A 25,500-nucleotide genomic window follows, 5' to 3' on the forward strand; every position below is an offset into this window, starting at 1 on the left:
AAGCAATTTTCTCCCACAGCAAAAGATTAAACAGCCTTTTCGTCGCCAGTTTCAGGCTCGGTTCAAGCCTTTTCGTAATACCAGGTGGACCTCAGCGTCAAACCCAGTTGGCCCAGGTCAACCTAATCAGGACAGAGATCATCAGATCTCCTATAGGGCCAACCCATTGGGAAGAATGCGGTCCCAGCTGCCAAGGTTTTCAGCCAAATGACTGGAGGCGGCCTCTTTTCGCCACCGACAGATTAGGCAGCCGTCTACTCTTGTTTCATCAGTCCTGGCTCACTATAGTTCATGACAGGTGGGTAAGAGAGCTGGTGTCCTCAGGGTACAAGATAGAGTTTATCAGCCAACCCCCAAGTCGGTTCTTTCCCTCCCGCCTTCCCAGTTCATAGTCTCAGGTTCAAGCCCTGTTCAAAACTGATGAATCCCTTCGGCTCCACGGAGTCATCACTCCAGTTCTGAAGGAAGAGAGATTTCAGGGGTTCTATTCCAACCTGTTTATAGTTCCCAAAAAAGACAGAACTGTAAGGCCCATTTTGGACCTGAAAGGTTTAAACAGGTTTGTCAACATTCGTCGCTTTCGAATGGAATCTCTCCAATCAGTCATTGCGGCAATGGAAAAGGGAGAATTCTTAGCGTCAATAGATATTCAGGACGTCTATCTTCACATCCCCATATTTCCTTCTCATCAAAAATGTCTACGTTTTGCCATAGGCAGCCTTCGTTTCCAGTTCATGGCCTTACCTTTCGGGCTGGCCTCCACCCCCAGAGTGTTCACAAAGGTCATGGCAGCCGTTGTGGCCATCCTGCATTACAGGGGCATACTCGTCTTGCCATATCTAGACGACCTCCTTATCAAAGCGCCGTCTTTTCGGGCCTGCGAGGAAAATGTCAGCATTACTCTAGATGCTCTTTCTCGCCTGGGGTGGCTGGTGAATCTAAAAAATTTGTCCCTTGAAGATCTCTTATCTAGGGATGATCTTCGACACCTCACAAGGTTTGACAGTCCTTCCCCGGGACAAAGTCCTGACCCTCCAGCAAGAAGTGGGGTCCTTCGCCGGCCTGTCTATCATACAATCTGGTTGTGCATGAGGGTCTTAGGAAGGATGGTGGCGGCAATAGAAGCAGTGCCGTTTGCGTAACTCCATCTTCGTCCTCCCCAACATGCACTTTTGGCATCATGGGACAAAAATCCGTTCTCCCTCAATCTCAAGTGCCGTCTGTCTCCTCAGGTCAGACAGGCTCTCGCATGGTAGATAATGAGTCCTTCTCTGCAGCAGGGGAAGGGGAATAGTTTCTATTTATAGTGTTTACAATAAGATTGGATAAGTAGGACTATTCATGGGTTAGAATACTAGTTCATTTTGGCTTCAAAATGTTTTTCTTTACACATGTTATGTATTGGTAGGTGATATTAGCCAGCTGGGCACAAATATATAGATTGTTAATTTATCTCTATACAGGATATCTTGATTCTGCTTATATGTCCCTTTAATAAATTCTAAGTTGACATTTTGTCAAACATAATGCAGATTTAATAGAGATATTTTCTCAGCATGCTCTATCATCAAGCCTAATAAGAGGTGTTCATAATGTAATTTAACACTTACCTGCTATCACTTTAATTTTCATTACGATTTTCTGCCGTCATATATTTGTTTCTACGGTTTTGAGGCATTGTTTTAATTCAATGTTTGTATTGTCTTGTAATAATAAAGTTATAACTTTTTATTAAAAAAACAACACTTTTGATTTATCTTGCAGTTCGATAATTGCTTGGTTTATCAAAAAATTGTTTTGTCTGAACATATCCTTACATTATTTTAATTTTTGTAATAACTAGTGTTTAGCATCCTCCTGAACTGTATTATTCGCATGATCCCAACCATTAAAGGGAACCTGTCCCCATGAAAATGCAGTCCAATTTTCAGTCATCATGATATAGAGCAGAGGAAGCTGATCTGATTAATATGTAGTTTTGTGAGAAAAGATTCAGTATAGCCTGCGTTTTAATAATTGAATCCTCTTTTTTTTCTGGGATTTGCTGTCCAGTGGGCGGCCCTATCAGTAACTGACAGCTTTCTTTGCATACATGTGCATGCAGAGAGAAAGCTTTCAGTCACTGATGAGACCGCCGGCTGGGCAAAAAATCACAGACAGAACAAAGGATTATTTGATTAAAACATGGAATGTAGCAAAACTTTATATCAATCTACTCAGCCCCCCTGCTCTATAACATGGTGCCTGCAAATTGGAATGTAATTTCATGGCGAGAGGTTTTCTTTAAATTAAAAAAAAGAACATTCATATGGTATATCGGAAAAGCTGTAATTTGAACTTATACTTCACAGTGGTAAATATGAACAGTAGATAAAATAAAGAAATAATTATCTGATAAGGGCACAACACTAATTGTTTTTTTCCCATCTTCTACTTCATCTCAGGTCCTAAGGAGCTTGCCAGTTTTTCACAAGTATTTCCAGCGCAACTAGCTCTTGGCTTGACGGACTGGCACCTCTGGTTGTCCGTTTGGTGGAGACCTGCACACAGTCGCTTTACACGTATCCAGAGGGTGACTTGCTGTGTGCTGACATTTCATCTTTACATGACAGCTTGTTCCCTGTGGTATGGAGCTGCTGGAGTCCAAGGAGGGAGGTCTGTATTATTGTGTCCTAAAGGATTTTAGGAGACTACAACAAAGATTCTGCGTCTCTTCCTAAGAAATAGCACCACTCCTCTCCATGACCAATCTGGTATGGCAGCTTAGCCCATTTTTCTTAATTCGGGTTGTTCTGCAATACCAGATATATCCTGTGGACAAGGGTGGTGCTGCGAGATTGTTTTGATCGCTTGCAGCAGAACTTGTTTTATCTTCCCACTTTTTAGCTTGCCTCTAGGATTCCAATCTCTGGTTACTTGGCAAAGTGTTTGTGTTGGGATCGTCACATCTCTTCTAGTTCTTCCAGTACAGATTCTGTTCTCATTCATATTCAGAGAAACACGTAGTTTGGTAAGAAAAATATCAATACAACATATGTTTATGCAAGATTATTCTCACGCCTACTAATGTGTAAATTAACTTTTCTTTAGGCATTTTTAGAAGATTCGGTTACCTCTACCTCAACCACAGAGGAGGAAATGCAAACAGATTCGTCATCAATATTATCCATTCCTGGAAGAGCTGATTCTTTGGGAGACATCAGTTCTCTCAGTTGTGTAGGTGACATCCATACACAAGAGACCATATACCCATAATATATCATGCATCCACATGTGTAATGTGGGGATCGATCTAATTAATGAACCTTTTTATTTAGAGGTCCATAACAAGCAGCAAATTTACCTTTGACCTTGGTAAGGATGAAGTCTGGCATTTAGAGAGGTGAGCCTTGGTTTCTTAGTAGATAACTGGTTAAAGTTTGGCATCTATCATGTGTCTGTCTATCTTGTTCTGTCAGCTATAGAGTTGCATTTTTAGCATAAGATGTTCTTTTTGCTACTCCATCTGTGCGCACTGCGCAGCATGATGTAGGGGCAGAGACCTTATAGAGGTTGTCCACTACCAGGACAACCCCTTTTCATACCCAGCTTTTGGCCCCGATAAAATAAAAAATCTTATACCCTCTTAAATTTAACATTTTTTAAAGATATAGCTCTCAGAATACAGCGATTCAAAAATAACTTTTTTCTATAAAATAGTTTTTATTGTGTAAAAGCGCCAAAACATAAAAAATTACATAAATATGTTATTGCTGTAATCATACTGACCAGAAGAATAAGGCTGTTTAATCAATTTTAACACACGCTAAACTACATAAAAAAGACTGACAAAAACAATTCCTGAATTGCTGGGTTTTTTTCATTCTGCATTCATTCTGCCTTCCAAAGATCATACTAGAAAGCGATCAGGCAATGTCATATGCCCGAAAATGGGACCAATAAAAACATCAACTCGGCCCACAAAAAACAAGTCCTCACATGACTCAGTCTGCACCAAAAAAGCAAGTCTCTACTCAGGTCCGTCATCTGTGAAGGGAAATATAGGTGGCTTCCACATTACTGGTAGTACAAAGGCTCTGGAAAAGTGCTTTGGCTCTTCACCTGCCAAAAGAAATACAGCAAATTCTGCACTCCCAAATCGAAATGTCCCTCTCCACTCTGAGCGCCAGTATGCCTAAATCATATTTAGTGTCCACAAGTTTGGCATTTCTGTAGTGATGAGAGCCCACCTCATTTAGAGGTGCGTGTCTCCAGAAGCACGAGCTGGACATAATGTACTGAGTACTACAGCATACTGGGCACTAGAATGTACGGGCGCCATAATAGCAGAGTTGCAATTTTCACTCAGCAACATCCACTGTTGATTGTTTCTGAAAAACACCCATGGAGTCAAATCATCACTACATCTGTAGATACAGTACAGACCACAAGTTTGGACACACCTTCTCATTTAAAGATTTTTCTGTATTTTCATGACTATGAAAATTGTAAATCTACACTGAAGGCATCAAAACTATGAATTAACACATGTGGAATTATATACTTAACAAAAAAGTGTGAAACAACTGAAAATATCTCTTATATTCTAGGTTCTTCAAAGTAGACACCTTTTACTTTGATGACTGCTATGCACATTCTTGGCATTATCTTGATGAGCTTCAAGAGGTAGTCACCAGAAATGGTCTTCCAGCAATCTTGAAGGAGTTCCCAGAGATGCTTAGCACTTGTTGGCCCTTTTGCCTTCACTCAGCGGTCCAGCTCACGACAAACCATCTTGATTGGGTTCAGGTCTAGTGACTTTGGAGGCCAGGTCATCTGGCGTAGCACCCCATCACTCTCCTTCTTGATCAAATAGCCCTTACACAGCCTGGAGGTGTGTTTGGGGTTATTGTCCTGTTGAAAAATAAATGATGGTCCAACTAAACGCAAACCGGATGGAATAGCGTGCTGCTGCAAGATGCTGTGGTAGCCATGCCGGTTCAGTATGCCTTCAATTTTGAATAAATCCCCAACAGTGTCACCAGCAATGCACCCCCACACCATCACAACTCCTCCTCCATGCTTCACGGTGGGAACCAGGCATGTAGAGTCCATCCGTTCACCTTTTCTGCGTCACACAAAGACACGGTGGTTAGAACCAAAGATCTCAAATTTGGCTAATCAGACCAAAGCACAGATTTCCACTAGTCTAATGTCCATTCCTTGTGTTCTTTAGCCCAAACAAGTCTCTTCTGCTTGTTGCCTGTCCTTAGCAGTGGTTTCCTAGCAGCTAGTTTACCATGAAGGCCTGCTGCACAAAGTCTCCTCTTACCAGTTGTTGTAGAGATGTGTCTGCTGCTAGAACTCTGTGTGGCATTGACCTGGTCTGTAATCTGAGCTGCTGTTAACCTGCGATTTCTGAGGCTGGTGACTCGGATAAACTTATCATCAGAAGCAGAGGTGACTCTTGGTCTTCCTTTCCTGGGGCGGTCCTCATGTGAGCCAGTTTCTTTGTAGCGCTTGATGGTTTTTGCTACTGCAATTGGGGACACTTTCAAAGTTTTCCCAATTTTTCGGACTGACTGACCTTCATTTCTTAAAGTAATGATGGCCGCTCGTTTTTCTTTACTTAGCTGCTTTTTTCTTGCCATAATACAAATTCTAACAGTCTATTTAGTAGGACTATCAGCTGTGTATCCACCAGACTTCTGTTCAACACAACTGATGGTCCCAACCCCATTTATAAGGCAAGAAATCCCACTTATTAAACCTGACAGGGCACACCTGTAAAGTGAAAACCATTTCCGGTGACTACCTCTTGAAGCTCATCAAGAGAATGCGAAGAGTGTGCAAAGCAGTCATCAAAGCAAAAGGTGGCTACGTTGAAGAACCTAGAATATAAGACATATTTTCAGTTGTTTCACACTTTTTTTGTTAAGTATATAATTCCACATGTGTTAATTCATAGTTTTTATGCCTTCAGTGTGAATTTACAATTTTCATAGTCATGAAAATACAGAAAAATCTTTAAATGAGAAGGTGTGTCCAAACTTTTGGTCTGTGCTGCAACTTCCCAAAAAGGTATCATTTCCAAAATGGGATCACTTAAAGGAGGATTCTGCTTTTCTAGCACTTAGAGGCTCTGTATGTGTAGTATGAAAACTATTCTAGGAAAATCTGTGCATCAAGGGGCAAATAGTGCTCTGTCCATTCCGAATCCCCTCGGGTGGCTAAGCAATTCAGCAGTTCAGCAGAAATTGTATGACAAACTTTAGTGCCATTTTTACCAATTTCCCCTTGTGAATATGTAAAATCTGGGGCTAAAACAAAATTGCTGTGATGCAAATGTAATCATTTTTCATTCACTGTCCAGTGGTGTAAGGTTTTGAGACACATCCGTGGTGTCAGTTTGATCACTGTTCCCTTAGATGAATTGATAGGTGTAGTTTGTAAAATGGGGTCTCTTACTATTGGTTTTGCTGTTCTGGCACCTCAGTGGCTCTCTCAGTGGGTCATGGCACCCACAAACTGTAAAATCTGCACTATGACATGGCGCTTCTTCCCTTCTAAGATTTGCACTGTGCTTCTTAAGTAGTTCCCGAATACAAGCAGGGTATTGTTGCACTCAGCACAAATTGCACAACAAACTGAGAGGTCCATTTTATGAAAAATAAAAATTTGGGGCTAAAACAGCATTTCAGCTGTAAAAATTTAAATGATTCTTTCTTCACCTTCCAATGGTAAAAATTTCTGTGCAGCACATGTGTCAACATGCTCACTGTACCCCTAGATTAATTAATTAAGAGGTGTAGTTTGTAAAATGATGTCACTTTTTTTTTTTTTTGCTGTTCTTGTATGTCAGGGACTCTGCTAATGTGACGTGGCACCCTCAAACCATTCCAACAAAATCTGAACTCCAATATTCAGAGCTTTGCACTGTGCCTCAAACGTAGTTTACAACCACATGTGGGGTATCAGTGTACTAAGGAGGAATTGCACAACATCTTGTATGGTGCATTTTCTCCTGTTAACCTTGTGAAACTCAAAAATTTGAGGCTAATTGAACATTTATGTAAGAAAAATTAGTTTTTCTTTTTATTTATATGTTACTTAATTGAAGCACTAGGTGTCCAAAGTGCTCCCCACAAATCTAGATACATTCCTTGATGGGACTAGATACCAAAATGGGGTCATTTGTGGTGTGTTTCCACTGTTTAGGCACATCAGGGCTCTCCAAACGCGACATGGCGACAGAGCTCGATTCCAGACATTTTTGCGTCAAATGGTGCACCTTCTCTTCCAAGCCCTGTCATGTGCCCAAACAGTAGTTTTGCCCCACATATGGGGCATCTACATACTCAGCAAAAATTGCAGAATAAATTTTGTTGTCCATTTTCTTCTGTTACCCTTGTGAAAATAAAAAAAATTGCGTCTAATATACATTTTTGTGAAAAAAGTAAAATGTGCATTATTTCTTTCCACATTGCATTAATTCCTGTGAAGCACCTTAAGGGTTAATAAACTTCTTGAATGTGGTTTTGAGCAGTTTGAGGGATGTAGTTTTTAGAATGGTGTCACTTTTAGGTCTTTTCTTTTATATAGGCCCCCAAAAGTCACTTCAAATATGATGTGGTCTCTAAAAATAATAGTTTTGTAAATTTTGTTGGAAAAATGAAAAATTGTTAATCAACTTCTAACTTCCTAACAAAAAAATAATGTTTCAAAAATTGTGCTGATGGTAAATGATATTTATTAACCATTTTCTTTTTTTTTTTTTTCCCATTAATATTTATTTTATTTTCAAACAATAACACATAACAACAGAAACATAAATTATTTCCATTACAAATTATAAAAAAAAAAAAAAAAAAATTCCAACAGCTGTGTTAAGACAAATAATATTTAATCACAGTCCAGGTTTGCCAAATCTTTGCTAATTTTTTTCTCCTAGTGCGAGACTGAGACAACATTAATTCATATTTACAGTTCACATTCAGCTTTTCGGTCAGCTCTTTTAGGGTTGGAGGAAAGGTCTCCTTCCATTTTCTAGCCACCAGTGTCCGAGCCGCTATCAATATATGTGATATCAACCCTCTAATTTGTTTAGGAAATATTTCCAAACCGATGTGTAAAATCGCCATTGAGGGTGTAATTTGTGCCATTACCCCCGTAATCTCCATAATCAGCTTCAACACACCGCCCCAGAAGCATTAAAGCTTCGGGCACAAATACCAGATATGACTCTGGTTGCCTACTAGTCCACATCCTCGCCAACATAAATGGGAGGATTGCAGATTAAATTTTGCAATTCTCTCTGGGCATAGATACCATCTCATTTGAGTTTTCTTTAATTGTTCCACGTGATTTATACAGGATGACACTCTCTTAACCTCCTTTATGCTATTTCCCCATAGTTTTAATTCTAATACCTCCCTTAACTCTAGTTCCATTTTTCCATATAGGGTAGTTTAATCTCTTCCACTGGATTAATTAAAGCTCTATAAAACACTGATATTCCTTTTATAATTGGACCTGCTGTTACTCTAAGTTTTCCCATCTTTCCCTCTCCCGTAGTACCAGAGTGTCTCGCTATTACAATTTTATTTAGAAAATTCCTAATTTGTAAATACTGATAAAAATATTTTCGTATTCCAGTATGTTTATTGGCCAATTGATCAAAAGGGATAACTCCATTAATTTCCATTATGTCTGCTAATGTTTGTATACTGCCCCTCGCCAATATTGGAGGTTTAAATAAGGAATATGGGGCTCAATGGCATATATTGATAATGTTTCACATGGTATCCCTAGCAGCGAGGGCAATAACAGTCTCCATAACCTAATTGCCGCCTGCATTGTTGGTAATAAGGGGGAGGTGGGTCCGGTTTGAATTAACTCTGTCTCTAGCGCCAGACGCGTGGAACCCCGTCTAGAATAAAATTTTTCTATCTGCATCCATCTGTGGTTTCCAGTCATCTGCCACCATTCTTTTAAACCCACTAATATTGAAGCTCTATGATATGCCATTAGATCCGGGACTCCCATCCCCCCTGCTTCCATAGGCAGATATAATAACGCCCTTGCTACGCGTGGTTTCTTATATGCCCATATATATTTACTAGCTAATAGTTGTAGATCATAAATGTATTTTTTTGGTATATTTAGGGGGAGGGTTCTGAAATAATACAAAATCTTTGGTAAGGCTATCATTTTGAAAGCATTAATACGGGCTATCCAAGAAGTGGTGATTTTATGCATATCTTCTAGTAAAATTTTAATTTGTGTATATAGATTTTTAAAGTTTACTTTTATTATCTGATCTGTAGTTGTCAACATTATCCCTAAGTACGGAATTCCTTCTTTTAACTACTGAAATGAAAATAATTTCTTCATATCTTGTATGGACTCTATTGATATTGCCACCGGAAGAATTGATGATTTATTCAGGTTTAATTTATAGAACGATATCTCACTGAATTCCTTCAGCTCCTCTAAGACTGTCGATAAGGACTGTTTGATGTTTACACAAGAAATAATAATATCATCCGCATAAAGACTTATTTTATGAGCTTTCTTTCCTACCATTACCCCTGAAATTAAAGGCGAAATCCTAATCCTTTCCGCCAGTGGTTCCATACATAGGACAAACATTATTGGGGACAGGGGGCAGCCCTGTCGCGTCCCGTTTGTTATGTAAAAAAGTTCCGATAGAGCGCCCGCCGTCCACACTCTTGCCGAAGGGGCCGCATATATAGCTAAAATAGCTGCGAGAATTGATCCTCCCAACCCAAATTTTTCCAGAACTGCCCGGACATACCCCCAGTGCACCCTGTCAAAGGCCTTCTCTGCGTCCAATGACAGGAATGCACTGGGGAGGCCAGACAGCTCCGCAATCCGAACTAGATCTATCATTCGGCGTATTCCATCTTTCGCCTCTCTACCCCTCACAAACCCTACCTGGTCTGGTGAGACCAGATCTGGAATGATCTGATTTAAACGTGAGGCTAACATTTTAGTAAAAATTTTTATATCGGTGTTCAAGAGAGCTATAGGTCTAAAATTTTCTGGGGTTGTGGGTGTTTTGCCGGGTTTCGGTAAAGTAATAATGGTAGCCTCCAAATTAACCTTCTCGATTGACCCCTCATCCCTCCACCTCGAAAATATTCTCAACATAAAAGGAACCAACTCCTCCTGAAAAATTTGGTAATAATAGTTAGGAAATCCATCTGGCCCAGGAGCGCTAGCCCTTTTAGATTGTTTTATGATCGAAATAATTTCTTCTTTTGTGAAGGGAGCATTCAGATAGCTCAATTGCTCATCTGAAATCTTAGGGAGATTCACAGATCCGAGATAATTTTTTATTCCCTGCATCGAGGGTTGTGGGATCCACGGGTCACTCCCCAGATTATACAACTCTATATAATATTTAACAAATTCTTCAGCTATTGCCATAGGATTTCTCACATAAGACCCATCTGACTTCAAAATATATTCAGTCCTATTTTTTATCTCTTTTTTTTATTCTTCGAGCAAGGAGGGCCCCCCTTTATCCCCAGCAGAATACCACTTCATTTTTAATTTACGCATGTTATGTGCATACGCAGACAGCATTGAGTCTCGTAATTTAAATCTGATTGAAAATATTTCAGCAGTGATTGAAGGAGTGACCGCCTTCTTGTTAATAGATTCTAAGGTTTGCAATCTACCCAGAAGTTCTCTTTTCTCCTTCTCCTTTCCTTGTTTCAGAATAGAAGCTTGTTGTAATAACACCCCCCTTATAACTGCTTTATGTGCCATCCACAATGTTTCATCATTGATCTCCCCATTGTCATTTTGGTCAAAATATTCCCTTACTGCAGAACCTATTATCGAAGATACCTTTTCATTCAGGAGCATTTCCTCATTCAAGCGCCACCTGAATATGGGCGCTTGTTGGTGGGACAATGAGATCTTAAGATATATAGGAGCATGATCCGACTATGTTATCAGACCAATCCTTGCATCCATACTCCTTAATAAAATATTATCATCCACCAGGAAATAATCTATTCTGCTGTATGTGTGGTGTCGGTGGGAGAAAAAAGTATAATCTCTTTCTGATGCTTGAACATATCTCCAATAATCATGATAATGAAATTCGAGTGCTAATGATCTCAACTCCCCTCGACTCCGCTCACCCCCTCGAGAACTGTCCATCTCTCTACTCATAGGAAGATTAAAATCCCCACAAACTATTTTACCACCTTTTCCAACTGCCTGTATTTTTTTAAATACCTTTCTAATAAATTTTCCTTGTCCCCTATTCGGAGCATATATTGTCGTTAAAGTATGAATGATCCCATTTAAAGTACAGGACAAAATCAGAAATATCCCTTCTGAGTCTACATACAGTGCCTACAAGTAGTATTCAACCCCCTGCAGATTTAGCAGGTTTAATAAGATGCAAATAAGTTAGAGCCTTCAAACTTCAAACAAGAGCAGGATTTATTAACAGATGCATAAATCTTACAAACCAAAAAGTTTTGTTGCTCAGTTAAATTTTTATAAATTTTAAACATAAAAGTGTGGGTCAATTATTATTCAACCCCTAGGTTTAATATTTTGTGGAATAACCTTTGTTTGCAATTACAGCTAATAATCGTCTTTTATAAGACCTGATCAGGCCGGCACAGGTCTCTGGAGTTATCTTGGCCCACTCCTCCATGCAGATCTTCTCCAAGTTATCTAGGTTCTTTGGGTGTCTCATGTGGACTTTAATCTTGAGCTCCTTCCACAAGTTTTCATTTGGGTGAAGGTCAGGAGACTGACTAGGCCACTGCAACACCTTGATTTTTTGCCTCTTGAACAAGGCCTTGGTTTTCTTGGCTGTGTGCTTTGGGTCGTTGTCTTGTTGGAAGATGAAATGACGACCCATCTTAAGATCCTTGATGGAGGAGCAGAGGTTCTTGGCCAAAATCTCCAGGTAGGCCGTGCTATCCATCTTCCCATGGATGCGGACCAGATGGCCAGGCCCCTTGGCTGAGAAACAGCCCCACAGCATGATGCTGCCACCACCATGCTTGACTGTAGGGATGGTATTCTTGGGGTCGTATGCAGTGCCATCCAGTCTCCAAACGTCACGTGTGTGGTTGGCACCAAAGATCTCGATCTTGGTCTCATCAGACCAGAGAACCTTGAACCAGTCAGTCTCAGAGCCCTCCAAATGAGCATGAGCAAACTGTAGACGAGCCTTGACATGACGCTTTGAAAGTAAAGGTACCTTACGGGCTCGTCTGGAACGGAGACCATTGCGGTGGAGTACGTTACTTATAGTATTGACTGAAACCAATGTCCCCACTGCCATGAGATCTTCCCGGAGCTCCTTCCTTGTTGTCCTTGGGTTAGCCTTGACTCTTCGGACAAGGCTGGCCTCGGCACGGGAGTAAACTTTGAAAGGCTGTCCAGGCCGTGGGAGGCTAACAGTAGTTCCATAAGCCTTCCACTTCCGGATGATGCTCCCAACAGTGGAGACGGGTAGGCCCAACTCCTTGGAAAGGGTTTTGTACCCCTTGCCAGCCTTGTGACCCTCCACGATCTTGTCTCTGATGGCCTTGGAATGCTCCTTTGTCTTTCCCATGTTGACCATGTATGAGTGCTGTTCACAAGTTTGGGGAGGGTCTGAAATAGTCAGAAAAGGCTGGAAAAAGAGATAATTAATCCAAACATGTGAAGCTCATTGTTCTTTGTGCCTGAACTACTTCTTAATACTTTAGGGGAACCAAACAGAATTCTGGTGGGTTGAGGGGTTGAATAATAAATGACCCTCTGAAAAGACTTTTCACAATTTAAAAAAAAAAATAAACAAAGAAATAACATTCTTTTTTGCTGCAGTGCATTTCACACTTCCAGGCTGATCTACAGTCCAAATGTCACAATGCCAAGTTAATTCCAAATGTGTAAACCTGCTAAATCTGCAGGGGGTTGAATACTACTTGTAGGCACTGTATGTCTGTAACACTTCACATGCCACTGAATGTTTAATTATAATACAGACCCCACATTTTTTGGCCGTATTATTAGAAAAAAAAATATGTGGAAACTGATCATGGTGAAATCTCCTATTATCTATTTCAAGCAGATGTGTCTCCTGTAAACAAATTATTTCTGCTTGTGATTTTAACACCTCTGACCAGACCATGCTCCTTTTACTAGGGGAATTCATGCCTTTAACATTTAATGACATTATTTTTATACTCATTACAACATATATACACTCACCGGCCACTTTATTAGGTACACCTGTCCAACTTCTTGTTAACACTTAATTTCTAATCAGCCAATCACATGGCGGCAACTCAGTGCATTTAGGCATGTAGACATGGTCAAGACAATCTCCTGCAGTTCAAACCGAGCATCAGTATGGGGAAGAAAGGTGATTTGAGTGCCTTTGAACGTGGCATGGTTGTTGGTGCCAGAAGGGCTGGTCTGAGTATTTCAGAAACTGCTGATCTACTGGGATTTTCACGCACAACCATCTCTAGGGTTTACAGAGAATGGTCCGAAAAAGAAAAAAAATCCAGTGAGCGGCAGTTCTGTGGGCGGAAATGCCTTGTTGATGCCAGAGGTCAGAGGAGAATGGGCAGACTGGTTCGAGCTGATAGAAAGGCAACAGTGACTCAAATCACCACCCGTTACAACCAAGGTAGGCCTAAGAGCATCTCTGAACGCACAGTGCGTCGAACTTTGAGGCAGATGGGCTACAGCAGCAGAAGACCACACCGGGTACCACTCCTTTCAGCTAAGAACAGGAAACTGAGGCTACAATTTGTACAAGCTCATCGAAATTGGACAGTAGAAGATTGGAAAAACGTTGCTTGGTCTGATGAGTCTCGATTTCTGCTGCGACATTCGGATGGTAGGGTCAGAATTTGGCGTAAACAACATGAAAGCATGGATCCATCCTGCCTTGTATGGAGCATCTTTGGGATGTGCAGCCGACAAATCTGCGGCAACTGTGTGATGCCATCATGTCAATATGGACCAAAATCTCTGAGGAATGCTTCCAGCACCTTGTTGAATCTATGCCACGAAGAATTGAGGCAGTTCTGAAGGCAAAAGGGGGTCCAACCCGTTACTAGCATGGTGTACCTAATAAAGTGGCCGGTGAGTGTATATCTTCTGCTATAAAGTCCTCCTCCTCCTTACCCTTTGAACTAATCCTATTAAACACACTAATATCTGTAAGGCTACTTTCACACTAGCGTTAACTGCATTACGTCGCAAATGCGTCGTTTTGCCGAAAAAACGCATCCTGCAAAAGTGCTTGCAGGATGCGTTTTTTCTGCATTGACTAACATTAGCGATGCATTTGCGATGCAATGACACACGTCGCAACCGTCCTGGGACGGTTGCGCCGTGCTGTTGCAGACCGTCGGGAGCAAAAAACGTTACATGTAACGTTTTTTGCTCCCGACGGTCCGCTTTTTCCGACCACGCATGCGCGGCCGGAACTCCGCCCCCACCTCCCCGCACCTCACAATGGGGCAGCGGATGCACAGGAAAAATGCATCCGCTGCCCCCGTTGTGCGGCGGGGACAACGCTAGGGTCGGGGACCTCGGCCCGACGCACGGCGACGGGCCGAGCCCGACGCTAGTGTGAAAGAAGCCTAATATCCAACACTATAAAACAAGCAGATATCTCCGTCTCTTACAGACCCAAACTGCAAAAAAAAAAAAAAGAAAAAAAATTTAACTTAAACAAAAAAAAGAACCGACATACATTCAAAGCCCTATGGTTGATCACAAGTACCATAGGGGAAGCCCTGTACCTCGGGCAGCAGGCAGAGGAAAAAAAAAAAACATCTGCCTTGTTGGGGTCTGGAAAACAAAATTTGTCTCCAGTAAATGTCTCGAGGTCCGGCCACGGGGCCTACATTCTCGCCACTTTAGACTTAGACTTTAAACTTTATTCCAGTCATTTACTACTTTCTTCCCTTTTTCCACTCTAGCAGGGGCACATGCAATTTTCCACCCCGCTAATTTCTCCTCAGCTGATTTAGGTGAGACGCAGGCCACTATATTACCTTCATATATTATATGGAGTTTCACAGGATTAAACCCCCATTTATATCTAATGTTAAGGTACCTTCACACTAAACGATATCGCTAGCGATCCGTGACGTTGCAGCGTCCTGGCTAGCGATATCGTTTAGTTTGACACGCATCAGCGATCAGGATCCTGCTGTGATATCGCTGGTCGTTGATTAAAGTCCAGAACTTTATTTGGTCGTCAGACCGGCGTGTATCGTCGTGTTTGACACCAAAAGCAACGATACCAGCGATGTTTTACACTGGTAACCAGGGTAAATATCGGGTTACTAAGCGCAGGGCCGCGCTTAGTAACCCAATGTTTACCCTGGTTACCAGTGTAAAATGTAAAAAAAACAAACACTACATACTCACCTTCGCATCCCCCGCCGTCTGCTTCCCACACTGACTGAGCGCCGTAAAGTGAAAGTGAAAGTACAGCACAGCGGTGACGTCACCGCTCTGCTGTTGGGGCCGGCGCTCAGTCATTGCAGGAAGCGGACGGCGAGGGACGTGAATGTAAGTATGTACTGTTTGTTTTTTTTACATTTTACGCTGGTAACCAGGGTAAACATCGGGTTACTAAGCGCGGCCCTGCGCTTAGCAACCCGATGTTTACCCTGGTTACCCGGGGACCTCGGCATCGTTGGTCGCTGGAGAGCGGTCTGTGTGACAGCTCTCCAGCGACCAAACAGCGACGCTGCAGCGATCGGCATCGTTGTCGCTATCGCTGCAGCGTCGCTTAATGTGAAGGTACCTTTAGCGTCTCTCAAGGCTGCGCATACATGTGCATACTCTCTGCGCTTTGCCAATGTTGCTGCAGATAAGTCTGAATACACCTGTAACCCTTGAAATTCCGTAGGAAGTGTAAGGGGCTTTCTTGTTTGTTGTATGAATGCTTCCTTGGTGGGAAAACACAACAATCTGGCCAAAGTGTCTCTAGGATATGTAGAATCCAGGTGTCTTGGTCTTGGAATCCTGTGAACCCTTTCAATAAGCAGTTCTGCAGGCGAAAAGTCAGGTAGTACCACAGCCAAAAATCTTAACATAAAAGGGGCCAGCTGTTTATCTATTATATCCTCCGGGATACCTCGAACTCTGATGTTCTGCCTTCTGGACCTGTCTTCTAAATCATTTAATTTGTCATGCAGCTTAGACAACTCACTTTTTAGAGTCTCATTTTCGTCCACAAGGGCATTAATAATTGTCGTATATTCCCCCATTTTAGACTCTATATGAGCTGTTCTGTCTCCCAGAGAATCCACATCTTTCCTCATTTCACTTAGCATTTCATACAAATCTTCTTTTAGTGATGCCCGCACTGTAGCTATAAACTCATTCATATCCCCTTTTGTAAATGGGGCTGAGCTGCTGCTGCTGCAACTGCTGCTCTCATTGTGCTGGGATGGTGCAATGCTTCCCCCATTTCTCCCCCCTCCTCCCTGCAGGGAGTGTGGTTCTCTAGGTGGAGTAGCTGAAATTACCTTTCCCCTCGCATGTACCATCTGGCCTCCTGGATAGAAGTCCGGCAGTCTAGGAGGTGATGTTTGTTTACTCTTTCCCCGGGTCATCATGTAATTATAGATGATAAGCAGTAATCAGATTCCTCTGACAGGAACAACTAGCGTTCAGTACAGCTCCGTGAAAGGGGAAGCAGCTTATAGTATCTCTCAAAGCAGCTTCAGAAACGGGAAGCAACTGTAATAAAAAGTCCTTGGCGGCTGAGAAACTCTATGAAGCCGGCATGAGCTGCTGACAGCCTCGTGGCTTCGAACCCTCACAGACTAGGCGTCGCTCACATTCAGCATCCGGTCACACCCCCAATAGCCATAACCATGACCCTGGTAATGTCGAGCCGTTGGGGTATATAAAACAGTAAAACGCTTACCTTTAGGTACACCCCCCACGTAACCCACCCCCTCTATCCCGTAAATAAAAACTCGAACTACTTATTCTTTTGGAATAATGTCGGCCACAGCAGCCTTTTTATTTAAACACAAACAACATCATAAATAATAACATCCAATAACTTTTTAAGCTAGGAGGGATCCTTGGAGCTCCCCATGGATCTGGTGATCAAAAAACAACACAACGTGAACGTTACCAAAACCAAATTACTCCCAGCCGATACCGCCTGGCTCGGGAGCACCAAAACCCCAAAGGGTTCCCAGTTCACGTTACAATTCCCGGGGAACCGACTACCCCCGCCGGAACCCCCAAGTCACCAGATCCAAAACCAGATTTACACAAAATACCGGGGAGCCATAAGCCAATGACTCCCCCCAACCCAATTTCCAACAACTCCAAGGATTCTCCCCCAGCCACCACAGCCGCAATGACCCAAAATACATAACATACCACCCCCAAAAATTGAAACAAAAACCCACCTACACCAAAACTATTAGGGCGGGAGGGCGGGACACTTGCTGACTGGAGAGCGGGAACTAAGAAGCTCCACCCCTCTCCAGCTCAGTTAAACATAACCGACTTCACTATACCCCCCTTTACCATTGACCCCTCCCTCCATCCCATGGTCATGATGGGCCTCCCCTTACGCCGCGGAGGGGGAGGGGCGGCTCCAGCTCCGGCCATTACTTGACCCTGGTAATGTCGAGCCGTTGGGGTATATAAAACAGTAAAACGCTTACCTTTAGGTACACCCCCCACGTAACCCACCCCCTCTATCCCGTAAATAAAAACTCGAACTACTTATTCTTTTGGAATAATGTCGGCCACAGCAGCCTTTTTATTTAAACACAAACAACATCATAAATAATAACATCCAATAACTTTTTAAGCTAGGAGGGATCCTTGGAGCTCCCCATGGATCTGGTGATCAAAAAACAACACAACGTGAACGTTACCAAAACCAAATTACTCCCAGCCGATACCGCCTGGCTCGGGAGCACCAAAACCCCAAAGGGTTCCCAGTTCACGTTACAATTCCCGGGGAACCGACTACCCCCGCCGGAACCCCCAAGTCACCAGATCCAAAACCAGATTTACACAAAATACCGGGGAGCCATAAGCCAATGACTCCCCCCAACCCAATTTCCAACAACTCCAAGGATTCTCCCCCAGCCACCACAACGAGGGACTTTGAAACCTTAAAGACCCGAGACCCCACCACTCCTAAAAGCTATGGCCTTCTCCACACCTTCTTGCAGTCCAAGTGCCCAAAAATCAATTCCAACAGCATTCAGATGCACACCGTCTGCAAGCCAAAATGCCCCATCACCCTTCTCCAACTCAAAATGCCTTACGGCTACTCCCCCATTCCTGGCCACAAACGCGGACACCGCTCTGTTAACCTTAATTCTGGCCTTATTAAGTTTATCCAATGACCGCATGTTCCTCCATCGTTTCCGCGGTACAATCTCCAACCAAACTACTGATATCCTTGGATATAACCGCCACAAGCGCAACAAGTCCTGTTTGATATCTTTTATTAGTTCTCTAAACGGGCGTGAACCCAAGTCATTTCCTCCAGCATGCAGCACCAAGATATCCGGAGATCTGTCTAAAAGTACCGCCGCATTGATCTCCTTCAGCACCCTGTTCCAGGTCAAACCTCTAAAACCGATCCACCGGACCAACGTTACCGACCGATCGAACCCGAGCTGTCTACCTTCCGGCCGTACATCAGCGCGTCGTGCTCCCCAATGAACATAGGAATGGCCGAAAATCCATACCAAAAACGGTAAAGCACCTACAATACAAAAAACAAAGGTCAAACAACCAACGAGGCAAAAACACCAACTCCGTAAACGCACCTTTCCATAATGAGAAAATGCACACCACCCCTAACATCTAACATAGCTGCGATATCTATTTGACTGCCATCTCCCAATACGCTTGATAGCATCCACATCCAAACCTCCAGCGGCCGCATCCGTAGCCGCCCCAATCCGAAACGAATGAGAAGTAAAACGCGAATCATCCAACCCCAACAAAACAACCGCTCTCCGGAAAATCGTCTGAAACTGATATTTGGACAAAGCCGAACCGTCCTCATGACACAGTAAAGATCCGTCCCTGCGGGGCCCAAGCCCCCAAAAACTTCTTAAACAACAAACTGGGCACATCAGAGAACCCGCTACTTCACCCAGCTCAATTCTCTTACCGCGCCCCACTTGATCCGTCTTGGATCGACGCAACCAGAACTCCACACAACCTTCTGCCAAGAAAACATCCCTTGCCAAAATTCCACCAGCTGTATTCTTATTAGGAGATACCAATTCACTAATTCTCATTGCACCAAAATACGCCCACGAGAAAGCCAAGCTGAAAAGACGTTGTTCAAACAGCGACCCACAACAGTCACCCAAAATCTCACCTAATCGCTCCAACATCGCGAAAGAAACAGGACGCCTAGAATCCAACCTACCATATTGTCTCCTGAAGCCTTTTACCGCTTGCTTCACTAGAAAAGCCTTAGTCAAATCACACTGTCCCCTCAGCTTGAAACCAAAAGCCAAAGCCGCCAGTATACGCAACACCTTTGCCAACGACCAACCTTCATCAAAACCACGCCTCAACCATGACAACAAAAGCCCAACCTGTTCATCGGCATTAACTCCACCAGGGCAGGATGCCAAAACCCCTTCCCACGAAGACCAAACCAATTGATACGTCTCCCATGTCTTCGGAGCCAACGACGATCTTATGAGATCTCCAGCGTCCCTGATACCACGAGCCAAAGGTCCGCTGGGCAATCCAAACCGATGGTCTCTGCTTCCGGAGCCAACGACCGAAAATGCTCGAACTGGAAACGAGAAAGGGAATCAGCTATTAAATTCCTCGCCCCGGGCACATGCGTCGCAGTGACCTGCGAATTCAATTCCAAACAAGATAGGACTAATCGCCTGAGAACCCGGACCACAGGCGGTGACGAAGCAGTAAGTCCATTGACCGCACACACCACTCCCATGTTGTCACAGTTAAAGCGAATCCGCCTGTTGCGAAATTCGCGCTTCCACAAATGAACCGCCACCAAGATCGGAAAAATTTCCAAGAGCGCTATGTTACGAACCAGCCCTGATGAAACCCACTCCACCGGCCAGGGTGCAGCACACCATTGCCCTTTGAAGTAAGCCCCAAAACCACTGCCCCCCGCCGCGTCCGTAAACAATTCCAAAGAATCATTGTCCACCGTTTTTTCCATGAACAAAGAACGACAATTGTAAGAACCCAAAAAGGAACTCCAAACCGCCAAATCTTCCTTCAATTCTGCTGACAAACGAATGAAGTGATGCGGCGCACGGACTCCCGCCGTAGCACTCGCCAACCTTCTGGAAAAAACTCTCCCCATTGGCATAACCCGACACGCAAAGTTAAGTTTTCCCAATAGCGACTGTAATTCTCTCAACGTCAATTTCTTTACACGCCTTGCTCGGGCCAAATCTTCCTTCAAACCATCAATCTTGTCAACCGGAAGCCGAAACTCCCACCCAACCGTATCGATAACAATCCCCAGAAAACTCAGGCACGTACACGGCCCTTCCGTCTTCCCGGGTGCCAATGGAACCCCGAAACGCTCACACACCCATTCAACAGCACGGAGAAGGCGCACACAACGGTCGGACCCAGCCGGGCCCACACATAGGAAATCATCCAGATAATGTAACACCGAATCACAATCAGAAACGTCCTTAACCGCCCACTCCAAAAAAGAGCTAAACATCTCAAACAGAGCGCAGGAGAGGGAACAACCCATAGGTAAACACCTATCCACGAAAAAACCCCCCTCCCAAAAACAACCCAAAAGCTTAACACTATCAGGATGAACAGGCAACAACCTAAATGCAGCTTCAATATCCGTCTTAGCCAACAAGGCGCCACGACCAAACTTGCCAACCCACGCAACGGCTTCATCAAAAGACGCGTACACCACCGAACAAAGCTCGGGTGCAATACCGTCGTTAACAGACAACCCCCGCGGGTAAGACAAGTGGTGAATCAGACGGAATTTTCCAGCTTCTTTCTTAGGAACCACACCTAGCGGTGATACAACCAAATCCTCAAACGGAGGAGACAAAAAGGGGCCCGCCATCCTTCCCAACGCCACTTCCTTCTTCAACTTCTCTGACACCACGTCCCCCTGTAACATCGCCGACCTCAAATTCTTAAGCGTCCGAGGAACCACAAACGAAGGGGCCGGAATAACAAAACCGTCCCTAAAACCACTATGTAGCACCTCCGCCGCCTCCCTCAGGGAGTATCTATTTAGAAAGGGGACCATCCTTTCCAGACTCACCGGCGTCACCCCCTTGCGAATTCCCTGGCCCTGACTTGGACTTAGATTTTTTAAAACACTTTGAGGCCCCATGGGAAGAGCCGCTGCAGTGTGAACACAAGTGCTTGAACTTGCAGTTAACCCCGAACTTACATTGCCCGTCGTTAAACTGCCAGCACAAGCCTGCTTTACGACCCCCCGCCTGACTGGACTGTCCGGCCGATCCCGCCGCACTGGATTGACTACTCTGACCGGAACTACCGGCCCCCCCCTGAAAGGACTGGCCAAATTTGTACTGCGCCATTACCTGCAGCCAAAGCCCGATATCTTTCTGATCCCAACGAATCGTTGGTCGTATAGCCTTCCTCTGCCGGAATTGCTCATCATATCTCAACCAGGCCTGACCACCATAAACCCTATGCGCCTCTCCAATGGAATCCATGTAGCAAAAAAGGCCTGAACACTTCTCAGGCGCCTTCTCCTCAATCACACTCGCTAAAATGGCAAACGCCTGTAGCCAATTTGAGAAAGTCTGAGGAATCAAACGCCACCTACGTTTTTCCTCATCCTCCTTTTTACTATCCTCTTTCTTCCCTTTGTCTAAGTTAAATTTTTCTAACGGGAGCAACGAAAAAATTTCAACATACTCATCCTTCATGATCTTTTCTTTCACCTCCTTTTTAAGATGCGCCCCCAAAGGGCCCTCAAAACAAACATATACCTCCCCATGAGCCCTATCATCTAAATGGACCCGACACTCCTTCTCCTTCTCCGTTTGTACCGAAACCGACACCGGCGCCCAAGAGCCCGACGCCACTTGCGTCGAACCCGTAACCCTCTGCGACCCAATCCACGCCGCCAAATGCCGTTGATCACTCATTCCTCTCTCCAACCGCACCAACAAATCCCTCACACTTTCCAACACCGCCCCGACACCCCCCACATCAGCCCCAACCACGCCACTAACCCCAAAACTCGTCGCCATACCCCCTTGCGCCTCCACACTCACTGGAGACGGCAAATACTGCACAGGAAGCAAAGACAAGGACAAACACTCACCAGGCTGCGGAGGAGCTGTGATCCCCCCAGCCGGAGTCCCAGGATCCAACCGTCGTTGTCCGTGGAAATCTGGCAACTGTCGCATGGGAGTCTGCGTTGCATCTTGCTGCGAAGATCCAGCCTGAGGTGAAAGTAGCGCCGCCTGTCCTGTCCCAGCTTGCTGTTGCTGATCTGTCCTCCAAACGGCCAGGCCCCCATCACCACTGTGTGAGGCCGCTGCTGTGTCCATCAATCCGGCTGCAGGGACAAACCCTGCTGATGCTGCCGGGGCCACACCCGTACCCGCAGGGCTGCCCGCCACCACTCCTCTCCCACTTCCTGCTGCAACTAGGCCAGAGGCAGGCCGCGCGGAAGGAGCATCCCCGCCGCGGCCCCCCGATGTGCTAGGCCTCAGACGCTGTCTGGCTCGCGCTGGCCCCGCCCCCGCAATGCCGCGAGGTGAAGGCCTCGCAGCCGCTACCGGACCCCGCCCGGCAGTAGGATTCCTCCCAGGCCGGGACCTACCGGCGCTGCTATTTAGAGGTGCCCGGCCTGGAGGGTCCCCGGAGGGGCTCCTGCGCCGACGGGGGGCCCGCGGAGCTGAATCGGGCGACAGCCGGTCCGGAGGCCGTGACCGCCGCGCGCGCCTCACCGGAGACACCGCCGACGTCGCTGCTGCTCCCGAACCTCCGCTCCCGATTATCCCTGCTACCTGCCGCTCCAACCAGCCTGGAGGGTGCGCTGCTGCCGCAGCCCTCAGGCTCTCCAGAACGCTATCCACTGTGGCCATAATTGGTGCACACTTGCTGACTGGAGAGCGGGAACTAAGAAGCTCCACCCCTCTCCAGCTCAGTTAAACATAACCGACTCCACTATACCCCCCTTTACCATTGACCCCTCCCTCCATCCCATGGTCATGATGGGCCTCCCCTTACGCCGCGGGGGGGGAGGGGCGGCTCCAGCTCCGGCCATTACTTTTTCTGTGACGTAATGCTCTGGTTTAAGGGCATAAGAATTAAAAGTTTGAAAATTGCAAAATTTATAAAATTTTCGCCAAATTTCCGATATTTTTGAAAATAAATGCAAGTCTTAGCGAACTAAATCAGAATCACTGGTATCCGTTGAGGCATTCCAGAGTTATTACCACATAAAGTAACACTGGTCAGATTTTAAAAATGAGGCTTGGTCACTAACCTACATAGTGTCTTTGTCCTTAAGAGATTAAAAACCTACCGTATTTACTTTCAGATGTAGTGGTAATCTGCAGGTAAATAGGATATTAGGATGGTTTATTGGAATGGCTGCTACAGTGAAAAAATGAAATTATATCCTCTATGCAGCCAAGCAGGTTTAATGATCAGGGTGGTGCAGGGACTCACTATAGTGATCACTCCAACTGGTATTTGATTGACAGCTAGCTCTGCACACAGATGCTGGCAGTCAAGGTGGTGGGCAGTGATCACAGCGTACTTCCAGTGTAGTGAGGAGTGACTGTAACAACCTTCTGCACAGTCCTGATTAGTGGAAGCGAGTGACTGCAGGGAGAAATAACTTAATTTTCTCCCAGTTGCCGCTGTTCCAGTGAATGAGACTAACGTGGTTTAAAATCTATGTACCTATAAGTTACCACTATAGCTGCAGGTAAATAGAGGTTTTGCAGGTTACATGTTCCCTTTTAAGGTAATCATATTTCTGGTCCCGTAAAAAAAAATTATTATTATAGTATTACTGAATTATTTAAGAAAATATGTCCCTTTTCCCACCAGTTCAGGACCATTCTGGATGTCCTCTTGTGATAGTTTATATGATGCCCGGTATGATATTCCATTAGAGTCAGAATTTAGCTTCATGCAACCCTTGTGTAAAGAGAAGTGGAATGATCAGTCTGGCTTACATTCTTCTGGCAGCTCTGGTGAAGACCTATTATCCCTATCAGAAGGGTCCAACTGTAGTCCACACTTCACACTTTCAGGTAGTTTTATTTTCATTTACTTTTAAGTGGAGGTACATTTTTCCACAATGTGACCATATGATCATGTAACTGTGTTCTGTGTCTTTCTCAAATGGTTTCTATCTGTAATTCCTGTATTTAATGTATTCTTGTAATATTAATTGCTTCCATGTGAAGCCTCAATAATAGCAAAAGGTATAAAAAGTGCTGAGAAGAAGGAAGTAAGTGAGTTAATGTGGCTGGAAGAACATGGGTAGCAGAGGTCCCTTTGTTTAGAATTACCAAGAACTATGCTACAAGAATTGAATGCTTCAAAAGAAAGGGCCTGTGAAAGGGGGAACCTCAGATGTATCTGCTGTGAGAGATGCAACTGCGAAGAGATGTTGTAGGTGGAGTGGTTGCAGTAGCCTTCAGTTTAGACCATGAAGTAATCAACCAAGCAGCGATGCAAAATGAGAGACTGTTTTGTGTATTTTGATAGCTCAGGACAACTAAAATGGTTGTTTTGGAGCAGTTTACTACACATTTCCCTTATGTAGAGATCATAAACAGTGTCAGAAATTTGTGTAGTTATGCCAAGGGGCTGTAGGTCCCAGTTATCATCCACAAGGAATGAAAATCAGAGCCTGTGAGCAGTGGCAGCCCCAATGTAAAAGGTCTAACAGAGCTCCCAAACAGAGCTCCCAATTATTGCAAGTCTTTAATAGCAATGGTCTTTTTATATAGGTCAAAGGTAATTTTTGGGCCCTTTAGGCTCCAGAGCCCTGCACCTGCTGTAGTTATGCCCCTGCCTGTGAGTGATGAGACATGTATGGTGTGAGAGAACGGCTGCGCACACAAAGTAAAAAGCATCAATATCTTGCTCTCATATTTTTTCAGAAGAGAACTTACTCAAATCTATTGGTGGCGAAACTCAGGAGTGGAAATCAAGTGAGTCAGACAGCGGCAGGTTCTCACCTCATTTACACCTAAGATCACCCAGGTAATGAAATTGAATCATATAGAGCATAACATTATGACTTTGGCTACTTTCATGAATATTATTTGAATGTTCCCATTTTAATTACAACTTCTACACTGAAAATGTAGCTAGGTTGTCCTTTAAATTTGTTTCAGAACTAATTAAAGGGAACCTGACAGCTAATACATGCTGCCCAATCCATAGGGAGCATGTATCAGGCACTGGCTGCTTGATATTTCAGCCACATACTTTTAATTAGGAGAAAAACAT

At 44.2% G+C, this 25,500-nt stretch overlaps 1 protein-coding gene across 1 annotated transcript in view; it reads left to right on the forward strand.

Annotated features, from left to right (window-relative positions):
• The window catches only part of LOC143767910 (polycystin-1-like), a 331,505-nt gene that overhangs the window by 259,882 nt on the left and 46,123 nt on the right, over positions 1–25,500 (forward strand). The window contains exons 32-37 of the mRNA XM_077256430.1: positions 2,445–2,655; positions 2,887–3,010; positions 3,091–3,216; positions 3,318–3,382; positions 24,085–24,290; positions 25,149–25,251. Coding sequence (XP_077112545.1) covers positions 2,445–2,655; positions 2,887–3,010; positions 3,091–3,216; positions 3,318–3,382; positions 24,085–24,290; positions 25,149–25,251 — 835 coding nt within the window. The remainder of the gene's footprint in view (positions 1–2,444; positions 2,656–2,886; positions 3,011–3,090; positions 3,217–3,317; positions 3,383–24,084; positions 24,291–25,148; positions 25,252–25,500) is intronic.

The sequence above is a fragment of the Ranitomeya variabilis genome, chromosome 4 (assembly GCF_051348905.1).
Source record: "Ranitomeya variabilis isolate aRanVar5 chromosome 4, aRanVar5.hap1, whole genome shotgun sequence".
NCBI lineage: Eukaryota > Metazoa > Chordata > Amphibia > Anura > Dendrobatidae > Ranitomeya > Ranitomeya variabilis.